The sequence below is a fragment of the Caenorhabditis elegans genome, chromosome V (assembly GCF_000002985.6).
Source record: "Caenorhabditis elegans chromosome V".
Lineage (NCBI taxonomy): Eukaryota > Metazoa > Nematoda > Chromadorea > Rhabditida > Rhabditidae > Caenorhabditis > Caenorhabditis elegans.
The window spans coordinates 8,597,496-8,606,691 of record NC_003283.11 but is presented as its reverse complement, the minus strand read 5'-3'; the positions used below and the strand labels follow the sequence as shown (position 1 = coordinate 8,606,691).

The following is a 9,196-nucleotide window of genomic DNA, read 5'->3' as shown; positions in this document are numbered from 1 at the left end:
GCCGAAAAAATAAACATTTAAAAAAGGAACGGCTGTATGGGGTTTTGAAAACAAATTGGCAGGCAGCCCAAAATCGATTACGTCACTTCACTGCGAATAGAAGGGAAGAGGCTCGCCATTTGATAAAAAAATGGGTGAGAGAGAGGAGAGAAAAAAGAGAAAAAAAAAGCGAAAAACGGGAGACGCGCGCGAACCGCGACGCACCGAACAGCACTGCCCCCTGAGTCTCGAAGCGATTGTGACGTCAGGGAAGAAATAAACGAGACGCAGACACACATTTCAATGAGTCATTGGTTTAATTTTATTCCTTCGAGTTTTTATGTTTCTTCGGCTTTGAGAGTCTTTTTAAAATTCCACCGTTAATTTACTTAAAAATAAATATATGGCTGGCTCTACGTTTAAAAAAATCCTTCCAGTTTAATTATTTCCATCAGAGAAAATCATTTTCTTCAAAAATATATTTCGCAATAAAAAAATGTTTTTCTCCGCCTCTCATATTGCTTATTTAACCTTATCGTTTAACTCTCTTCCTTGCAATTTTTCATTCATTATTACTTTTTTCCAGAATGAATCGGATTTTTGGAACAGGAAAGAAAGTTCCACCACCAGATCTCAACAATGCAATTTCAAATGTCGAATCAAGAAGTGATAGCATTGATAAGAAAATTCAGAAGCTCGATCAGGATCTTATGAAACTTCGTGATCAAATGTCAAAAATGCGTGAAGGTCCAAGCAAGAACTTGATCAAGCAAAAAGCATTGCGGTGAGTTAATTTTTTTTTTCTCACTTTTTCTGAGGTATTTACCGGGTGAAAGGCAGAGGGCTTTCCCATTTATTCCATACAAAATTTCTTTTCAGCGTACTGAAACAAAAACGAATGTACGAGAACCAGAAAGGTCAATTGGATCAACAAGCCTTCAACATGGATCAGAGCAATTTCGCTATCCAAGGCATGAAAGATAACCAAGTTACCGTTGCTGCAATGAAGGATGGATTGAAGACAATGCAAAAGGAATACAAGAAAATGAACATTGATCAAATCGAAGATCTTCAAGACCAAATGGAAGATATGTTGGATATGAACAATGAAATTCAAGAAGCAATGAGCAGGCAGTACGATACTCCTGATGTGAGTTATAATTCATATTTCTGTGAAAACTGTATTCAGCGTAGCTAGTTGTAAATAACAAGTTAACAATTTTCTGAAAATTTTTCATTACACGATGACTGGAATAACGATAATATTTCAGATTGACGAAGCTGATTTGGAAGCGGAATTGGCGATGCTCGGAGATGAGTTGGATATCGGAGAGTCGGATACAAATTACTTGGATGAGGCTCTCGCTGCACCTACAGTCCCAAGCGACAAACCCAAGACACGAGTTGCTGAAGGCCTAGAAGTTGACGAGTTTGGACTGCCGAAATTACCAGCATAACACCCTTTCCTCCGTGTAAATTTAATCAATCGCTCACTAAATTCGCACCATTGACATCCAATTACGTCTCTAAGAAATGTTTATATGGCAATTTAACTTTAAAAACTTCAAAATCCGGTTGAATATTTTTCTGTACATTATAATTATACATAAATGCTTGTGATATTGAGAAGGTTCACAACTTGGAACAATGTACGATAGCATGCTTGTCATTTTGGAGCTCTTTAATTGATCTGAATCCCGAAAGTTGCAGCGCGTGGTAGAATTCAGACTGAAGTAGTCCAAGAACAGCTGACACACCAGCGGAACCCTTAATAGACACAGATTATTGGACGCTTACTGGGAAGAAAGAAAATACCGATGTGGCAAGTCCCCAGAGGACAGGACGTCCCACGAAAACACCTCGTGCTCCGAGAGCCACAGCTTTCAGAATATCTCGTCCATTTCGTACGCCACCATCCATCCAAACAGGAATTCGATTGTCAACTGCTCGGAGAACTTCTGGTAGAGATTCAATCTGAAGAACAAATCATATGAAATTTGCATTTTATCACAGGTAATAAATACTGTAGCCACTGTACAATCCATCTGACGTCCACCATGATTCGAAACAATTATTCCATCAACTCCTGCTTCAAGTGCTAAGAGAGCATCATCTCCTCTCATAACACCTTTTACTATAACTGGCAGATTAGTTTTGCTAGAAATTAGGTTAAATTTATTTAAAAATCAACAAAGATCCTTCCTCACGTTCTGATCCATTTCAAAGTATTCCAATCAAGTGATGGATCGATTTGAGAGCTGACGTATTGCATGAATCCAGATTCGCCAACATGTCCCTTTGGCATCTCAGCCTGCGTATTCGACTCGAAATTCGCGAATTTGAGATGTTTTGGGAGCGAAAACTTATTGTAGGTATCCTTTAGACGTCGTCCCAAAACAGGAGTATCAACTGTGAGAACAAGAGCTTCGACTCCAGCAGCTTCTGCACGATGAATCAAAGATTCAGTGATGGCTCGATCTTTATATACGTAGAGCTGAAAATTCTTGATAAATCTGCAATTCAAATCAAACATTGAAAAACCTGAAACCAAATAGTCGCTCCAACAATTTTCGCTTCTTTTCCAATATCCTCAACTGAAGTTGTAGACCACGAACTACAAATCATTATTGAATTACTTGCAGCTGCTCCGCGTACAGTGCTCAATTCTCCATCCAGTGTTGCCATTTTCTGGAAAGCCGTCGGAGCAATTCCAACTGGAAATACAGATTTCTTTCCGTTTAACCAATCGATTGATGTATCGATGTTCTCAACAGAACGAAGACATCTTGGGCGGATTAGTAGACTGAAAATTACATACGGATTGATAAATACAGTAATTCGAATTTTTGTAGTGCTTGTGTAGTCGTTTCAAGAAAGCTTGATTACTGAAAGCTCTCAAATATTTGATTAAAAGCTGTTAAATTAAGTTCATAATTCCCCTATAAGATCGCCGATAATTTAATCAGAAAATCACTTACTTATTGAATGCTGAAATATTTCTTCTCAGAGATTCCTCTTGTTCAGCTCCACTCTCATAGTAGTCTCGTGCCAATTTGACTAGATTTTTTTCGGAAAATTTTCGATAATCATCGAGAGTTAATAAAGCCGGCGGAGTCATTTTACAGTAGAGAGTTTGAATTAAAAAGTATAAAAAACGTGATTTTATACGAGTTTATATGGACAACAGAGAACAGATAGGTAGGTTCTTATCAATCAGAGATTGTTGTTGTATTGAAAAGAGAACAGACCGAGAAGGACATACGCAACTTCATAAAGATAACAACATTGGTTTCAGTGATCTTATAATGAAGCCACGTGGGATTGGTTGAAAACTTTGAAAAAAAGGTTTTCATGCAATTCGACTATTACCATTAAAAACATTTTAATTCTCAAATTGTTCCACTAAAAACAGTTTTTGTAACATACTTCTTATCATTTCAACAAATCCATATGGCACAATGTGTCAAAAAGTCCACTTTTGAAAAGTAAGAGACTAACCAGCCTCTTTGAACTTTTAATTTTCTTGCAAAAACAATTTGTTTCATTAAAAGTCAGTTCTACCCACTTCATTAAAAGACAAGCAAACATAGACACTTAACAAATATCAAAGTGAAAGTACAACTGATCACACAAACATAGCAAATCTAGTGGTTCCCCAAAAAATTGAAAGATTCCGTATATCAGCTCTTTTTCCCCAACATTCTCGGTTTAAAACTGATTTTTGAACGATTGAATTCCTGGAAATGAAAGAAAAAGGAGGGCCGAAGTTTCAAAGAAATGGTTTAAAAGAAAGTTTTGGTAAATAGAAAAGAAAGAAAAATAAAACGGAACGGCCAATTTTTGGAGATTTTCTCAACTTCTCAACTGTTTTCCCCAAACTATGCTTTGTTTGCAGAAAAGTTTTCCAACCCGGAGCATTCCAAAATATCAGTATATAAGAGATAAGATACAAAGTTGAAGGACAAGCCGATCGAAGATGAATCAAACATTCGGGTGAGTTATTTTGAGAGCTTACGTGAGATTGAACGAAACGATGAAAAATTCTAGGTTGATTTTGTTAACTGTGCTTGCATGCACTGTTATTCCGAAAGCCGAGGCACAGTATTATAATCTTTATGTGAGTTATTTAGAAAATGTCACTGAAAAAGCTTTTAGGAGTATCTTTAAAAATTTCGCTATCGATTCGATTGATAGAATATTTTCCTAGAAACCTCAAATCGTGCACTGCCTACTTTTTAGTTAATACAATTTAATGGAAAATTCGCCATAATATAAAAAAGCCCCCGTAACTCTCACATTTTCAGTATCCATACTACTCGTATTACCCGTACTCTTATTACTATTATTACCCATCATATTATGTTCTTGGAAAACGTTCCACTGATGGAGTCGAACACAAACAGGTAAGCAAATAACTCCGTTTTGTATCAATTTCTGTTTTTTACCTAATATTTGTAGTAGAAAATTTCAGGTGATGAACGAGCAGGTTAAACGAATGACACGTGGAACTTATCAACGATCTAACTGAACCTACGGAATCCGATCAAAATTTTTGCATACTGTATAAGTTTAACAATTTAATTTTTTTTTGGTTTTTTGAAAGAATAAATATAATATACGCTGCTTTTTAATTCGGTTTTCTAACATTTTTCTCTTTCGAGTTGTATTGTTTAGCAGAAGAAATATTCAGGAAAGTCTAAACTGAACTAGTATTAAAAATCATCAACTTCCAAACTTCTACGTCATGCCATGAAAAGGAATTTTTAGTGCTCAAAAGTACATTGAATTTTCCAAATTTTTGTACTAGGTACAATTTTATGAAATTCACTTTTTTCTTAAATAAAGGGTTTTTCATAGTTTAGCTGCATAGATGAACAATTTCCTTAAAGCTATATGAAACTATAGAAAAGTCTTTCTTGGAAGTGATATTTTAACGTCATCTTTATTTTCAACTTTTGGACTTGATAAATCTTTCCGAATTCCCTGTTTCGGAAAATAAGGAGGTCAATTAATTTGTTTCAATGATTTCAGGAAAAAAAGCATTTACATTAATATCTGTAAATTGAGAATGAAAAGCTTTGATTAATTAAGTTTTCATTCATGTTCAAATACAATGCACTTTCTTTTTCCATTAATTGTAACATAAAAAACACTTTGTCCGTTTTAACCAAGAATTTTCATCCGAGATCGCAGTTTATCATCAATCCCGGTTGACCTGTGTGTTCCGTTTTATATATAATGTGATAAAGGGCAAGTTTCCTTTATTTTTTCGTTCTGTTTAACTTTATTGAACTTCCATAATGATTCTGAGACCTACATTTTTAGTTATAATTTTTCTAAAATGCAGACGAACGTGTCTTCCGACACAACAAGTTGACTGTAAGTTTTACGAAGACTATTTTAATCTTTGTGTGTGATTCTAATTTGGTGTGAAAAATGACAAGGAAACCCAGTTAGAAATATTTTCCATACTCAAAAAATTTTATGACATTGACGTTCTTAAAGTTTTAACAAAAATTAGAAAATGAGCAATAATTGATAGACACATGTCCATGAAGACACCAAAAAGTGATATTTTAATACTGAATAGCAAAAAAAAAACCAATCATTGAATCAGCATCGACAACAACTACAGCAGCAACCACAACAACTACAACAACTACAACTGTTGCCACTACAACGACTACAGTTACCGAAGCTCCATTCCGTGAGTAAAACTTCTCTTTTGAATACACAAGTTTTATAATTTCAGCTTGCACAGTTTGTCCAAAAACATATGACATGAATTGCCAAGGATTTGGGATTCCAAATTTAATTAATTGGTGTCCTACTGCTGCAGAAGTTGGAGTCACTTACGTTGTTGGTCTACTCTCCATACTGCCCTTGCTTCCAGCCGATACTTGCTCGTAAGAAAATAGCAAAGTTCGAGAAATCTTAATTATTCGAAATATTTAGAACAACAGTTGTTTGTCCATTAGGAACAACAGTATTTTACAATGTTCTCGGTACGGAACTGCCTGGACCGTCACCGATTATTGCGTGGTGCAGACAATCTGGTGCTGGTGCTGGAACCTGGAACACAGGAATTCCTCCACTGTCTGCAGAATTAAGTTCTCTAGTTTGTCGACCTATTGTGGGAGGATAATTTGTTTACATATTTCCAAATAAATTATGTATGTAATCTTGATTACTGTTTCTTCAAAGTACAAACTGGATTAATTGTTTTTAAATTAGAAGAAATGTGTGGTTTGACTCATGAATAATTATGGTAAACTTGTTCAATACTTACTTTTGAAAAGAATCAACGTGTTATACCACAGAACTTTAATTTATTGATGTCTTTTATTGTGCAACAATAATTTCGAATTGTCTATAAGAAAACTGTACTTTGATAAGTTTGACGTGATTCAACTACGTGAGCTACATCCTATTGAGAGAAGATTAAACAAGCCAGATGTTAAGCCGAACACCCATTTGAGACATCTGTATGATTTCTTGTAGGTGATGAGCGATTGAATGAACCTTACAACACGTGGAACTCATCAATCTGCCCACTGAGATGACCAGAATCAGATGTTGAAAAGTGCGGAATGTTGCTATCGAAATTTAATCGAACTTTTGAATTTAATTTTCATTGAAGGTTGCGGCAGATATTTTTTCTTTCTACAAACAGGGCTCCCAAGAATTATTTATTAAAAATGACTGCAGAGCAAATGCAAAATATTATGTTCTAAATCTGTAATTTGATAAAATAATTCTAGTTTAATGTTTTTTCAAAAGTAATTTTTTAAAAACTCTCTTCAAACTTTTAATCATTTTCCAGCAATTTTCCAGAAATGTTCAAAGCTTTAAAATTTCAAACAACTTCTACTAAAATCATCTCGATATTGCGATTTGTGGTGAGAAATTGGCAGCTCTTCAAAACTCAAACTAGATTCATTCTTTTATTTTCTCCATAATTTCCCACGATGTTTCATACATTTTCCGATAGATTTTGCTATATGATTTTCTACTTCAACCCACTCAAAATGTTCGTTTACATTCTCCTGTTTTTTTTTAGATTTTTCTGTCTGATATTTATTGTCATGTTCGATTCTCTACGATAGGCGGCTCTCTCATGTTGCGATGAGTGTTCTCATTTAGTTTCTTTTTCAATTTCAAAATGTTGAAAGTATGCACTTTTTTGGTAACGTTTCATGCAGGGATGGCAATTATCATGGTGTTGATATTTTTGGAAAAATTTAAAAATAGAAAAAAATTTGAAAAGAAGTTTTGGAGAGCAACAAAAATAGTTTCATCAAACAATTCAAAGCAAAATAATTGCCCACCTCTCTTGCAAAATATCGTCAAAACGCCAAATTATTATTGTTATTAGTCGCTGACATTTCTCGTTTTTTTAAAGTTATTATTATTTTACTTTAGACGATCGACAACAAATCTACTTCGAAATAACAGAGTCATGCATACGATGCCAATATTCTCACAGAGGTAAGTAATTTATTTCAAAATTTATACAAGTTTTACATTCCATTTTTCATTTTAATAAAAATATCACGACATGTGCTGTGAAATGATACATAAGCTTAGCTCGAAAATATATTAAATGCCACGTAGTACCTAAGCGTAAACAGTTTTAGATCGTATGTTCAAATAAATGTTTCAACAACACAATTTCATTATTTTTAGTGAATTATTTTAATTCGAAGAAAGTTTATAGTCCACATGAAATCCAAAAAGACTAGTGATATGCATCCCGATACGTGATAATTTCAAATTGAGATAAACATATATATAATAGTAATCAAAGTTCATGTGCAAGCAAAATGAAAAGAATACGGTCGTCATTTGAAAAGTACACAAAAGATATCAGTGTCTTTGCCTCTTCAAATACAATACTATCTATCAAATCAGACGTGTCGGACTCGAAACTCCATCGGGATCATGTCATTTCGGTTTGCTCTTTGCCTGTCGTTTTGAGATTGGATTTATCATTGCGCGGGTGGGCAGCTCAACGGGTCTATATATTTCTCAATATTTTTAGATTGAAACATTTTTTCACGAATAGTTATTTTATGATTTTTGAGTTTTTTTAGAGAAATATAAAGTCAGTTATGCAGAGTTCCAAAGATTAGAGATTTCAAAAATATTAAATATGTTTCCAAACAAATTAACAACAAAAATATTAAATACCTTACCAGTTTTCTACGTAAACCTCGTGGCTCGTAAATTTTGCAAATTTTTCAGAGAGCGATCATCGAGACCATCTAGAATGCACCATAGAAAAGGTAAAAATGGTTCATCTGGCAACGCAGCTGTTGGAAAATCTATTGGAAGACGGGAAAGTGGTATGGAGGCAATGACAAAACTACGGTAGCCATTTTTTGTATTTTGAGCTCATTGAAATAAATTTTGAATTTCAGATACTTGAACAAAAAACCACTGTGCTTACAGTATAATGTACCAACGTCATACGGAAGGAAACATTATGCTCCTGGAGCGAAACGGAGGGAGCGTGAGTCAATTTATTTTCATAAGGAAATTTTCAAAAATGTATATTTTCAGAATCATTCATTGTCGTTATTCTCTGTGGGATTGCTCGATTAATGCAATGGGCGGCGGTGGAATTTCAGCAAGCTGCTGTGGATTTCCTCGTTAAACCTGCCCATGAACTATTTCCCGATGAGCTTCCAAATCAGTATGTGGAGTTTTTTCGTGCACTTAAATTTGTATCATTATAGATGCTTCCAATCATCTTTCTATCGTAGTCCGCTTCAATTAAAAAAGAGACCTGGAAAACGAGCAATTGTTCGAAGATCCGATGTATCCAGAATGCTTCAATCGTTAGATACAAAAATATTTTAATTTCAAAGTGTCAAAAATTTTCTGTATATTTCTTTTACATTTTTATCAAACTTCTTCAGTCACTTCTATTCACCCAATTCTCTCACGTCAGAGAACAAAATCATGACAGATTTGCTCAGAACACGTGCAAATATCCGAAAATTTACCCTCTTTATCATTACTATTTGTTCTCAAAACTATATCATCTCTCATTTTTTCGTGTTGATCTTACTCAAGTGTTTTCTGTTTTTACTCGAAATCCCCCGTGAATTACGACTTTTTGTATAATTTGGTGAAGTATTAAGAATTTTTTACTGGGACTTTTATCTACTGTATTGCTGCTTTCTAAATGAAATGTTTTACGTGGATTTTAATG

General features: G+C 34.4%; 5 protein-coding genes across 6 annotated transcripts; 4 read left to right on the top strand and 1 right to left on the bottom strand.

The window, feature by feature from the left end:
* The first annotated feature begins 550 nt into the window (after positions 1 to 550).
* On the top strand, positions 551 to 1,604 carry vps-60 (Charged multivesicular body protein 5). The gene is made up of 3 exons (NM_072818.7): positions 551 to 763; positions 859 to 1,129; positions 1,251 to 1,604. Exons 1-3 carry the CDS (start codon positions 567 to 569, stop codon positions 1,434 to 1,436), a joined length of 654 nt encoding a protein of 217 aa, NP_505219.1. The 5' UTR covers positions 551 to 566; the 3' UTR covers positions 1,437 to 1,604.
* Positions 1,511 to 3,212, bottom strand: F41E6.5 (FMN hydroxy acid dehydrogenase domain-containing protein). 2 transcript variants are annotated; one of them, NM_001129469.3, is made up of 6 exons: positions 2,958 to 3,212; positions 2,521 to 2,782; positions 2,187 to 2,473; positions 2,004 to 2,136; positions 1,795 to 1,953; positions 1,551 to 1,746 (listed from the first exon to the last, which is right to left on the bottom strand). In NM_001129469.3, the coding sequence occupies exons 1-6, from the start codon at positions 3,095 to 3,097 to the stop codon at positions 1,612 to 1,614; spliced, it is 1,116 nt and encodes a 371-aa protein (NP_001122941.1). In that variant the 5' UTR covers positions 3,098 to 3,212; the 3' UTR covers positions 1,551 to 1,611. The 2 variants fall into 2 exon arrangements, with proteins under 2 accessions (NP_001359850.1, NP_001122941.1); NM_001373065.3 differs by having other exon boundaries at positions 1,511 to 1,746; positions 1,795 to 2,136; positions 2,958 to 3,167.
* A 654-nt stretch (positions 3,213 to 3,866) lies between these two features.
* F41E6.15 (uncharacterized protein) lies at positions 3,867 to 4,608 on the top strand. The gene is made up of 4 exons (NM_001038396.6): positions 3,867 to 3,972; positions 4,027 to 4,096; positions 4,284 to 4,382; positions 4,451 to 4,608. The coding sequence occupies exons 1-4, from the start codon at positions 3,956 to 3,958 to the stop codon at positions 4,505 to 4,507; spliced, it is 243 nt and encodes an 80-aa protein (NP_001033485.2). The 5' UTR covers positions 3,867 to 3,955; the 3' UTR covers positions 4,508 to 4,608.
* Positions 4,609 to 5,171: 563 nt separating this feature from the next.
* F41E6.8 (Sushi domain-containing protein) lies at positions 5,172 to 6,252 on the top strand. The gene is made up of 4 exons (NM_001356708.2): positions 5,172 to 5,358; positions 5,597 to 5,686; positions 5,732 to 5,885; positions 5,935 to 6,252. The coding sequence occupies exons 1-4, from the start codon at positions 5,280 to 5,282 to the stop codon at positions 6,122 to 6,124; spliced, it is 513 nt and encodes a 170-aa protein (NP_001343618.1). The 5' UTR covers positions 5,172 to 5,279; the 3' UTR covers positions 6,125 to 6,252.
* A 1,147-nt stretch (positions 6,253 to 7,399) lies between these two features.
* F41E6.7 (uncharacterized protein) lies at positions 7,400 to 9,195 on the top strand. Its single transcript, NM_072815.4, has 5 exons — positions 7,400 to 7,467; positions 8,224 to 8,349; positions 8,400 to 8,491; positions 8,542 to 8,674; positions 8,718 to 9,195. Exons 1-5 carry the CDS (start codon positions 7,439 to 7,441, stop codon positions 8,839 to 8,841), a joined length of 504 nt encoding a protein of 167 aa, NP_505216.2. The 5' UTR covers positions 7,400 to 7,438; the 3' UTR covers positions 8,842 to 9,195.
* Position 9,196: the final 1 nt, after the last annotated feature.

Bases quoted from the DNA above. Each gene is read 5' to 3' on its own strand.
- F41E6.15 (NM_001038396.6), top strand. The intron at 4,097-4,283 runs GTGAGTTATTTA...TCACATTTTCAG, and splicing joins CACAGTATTATAATCTTTAT to TATCCATACTACTCGTATTA. The intron at 4,383-4,450 runs GTAAGCAAATAA...AGAAAATTTCAG, and splicing joins ATGGAGTCGAACACAAACAG to GTGATGAACGAGCAGGTTAA.
- F41E6.8 (NM_001356708.2), top strand. From the start codon at position 5,280: ATGATTCTGAGACCTACATTTTTAGTTATAATTTTTCTAAAATGCAGA. The intron at 5,359-5,596 runs GTAAGTTTTACG...TCATTGAATCAG, and splicing joins TCCGACACAACAAGTTGACT to CATCGACAACAACTACAGCA. The intron at 5,886-5,934 runs GTAAGAAAATAG...CGAAATATTTAG, and splicing joins CTTCCAGCCGATACTTGCTC to AACAACAGTTGTTTGTCCAT.
- F41E6.7 (NM_072815.4), top strand. From the start codon at position 7,439: ATGCATACGATGCCAATATTCTCACAGAG. The intron at 8,492-8,541 runs GTGAGTCAATTT...GTATATTTTCAG, and splicing joins TGGAGCGAAACGGAGGGAGC to AATCATTCATTGTCGTTATT. The intron at 8,675-8,717 runs GTATGTGGAGTT...GTATCATTATAG, and splicing joins CCCGATGAGCTTCCAAATCA to ATGCTTCCAATCATCTTTCT.
- F41E6.5 (NM_001129469.3), bottom strand. From the start codon at position 3,097: ATGACTCCGCCGGCTTTATTAACTCTCGATGATTATCGAAAATTTTCC. The intron at 2,474-2,520 runs GTTTTTCAATGT...AAGAATTTTCAG, and splicing joins GAGCGACTATTTGGTTTCAG to CTCTACGTATATAAAGATCG. The intron at 2,137-2,186 runs GTGAGGAAGGAT...CCTAATTTCTAG, and splicing joins ACTTTGAAATGGATCAGAAC to CAAAACTAATCTGCCAGTTA.
- vps-60 (NM_072818.7), top strand. From the start codon at position 567: ATGAATCGGATTTTTGGAACAGGAAAGAAAGTTCCACCACCAGATCTC. The intron at 764-858 runs GTGAGTTAATTT...ATTTCTTTTCAG, and splicing joins ATCAAGCAAAAAGCATTGCG to CGTACTGAAACAAAAACGAA. The intron at 1,130-1,250 runs GTGAGTTATAAT...ATAATATTTCAG, and splicing joins GGCAGTACGATACTCCTGAT to ATTGACGAAGCTGATTTGGA.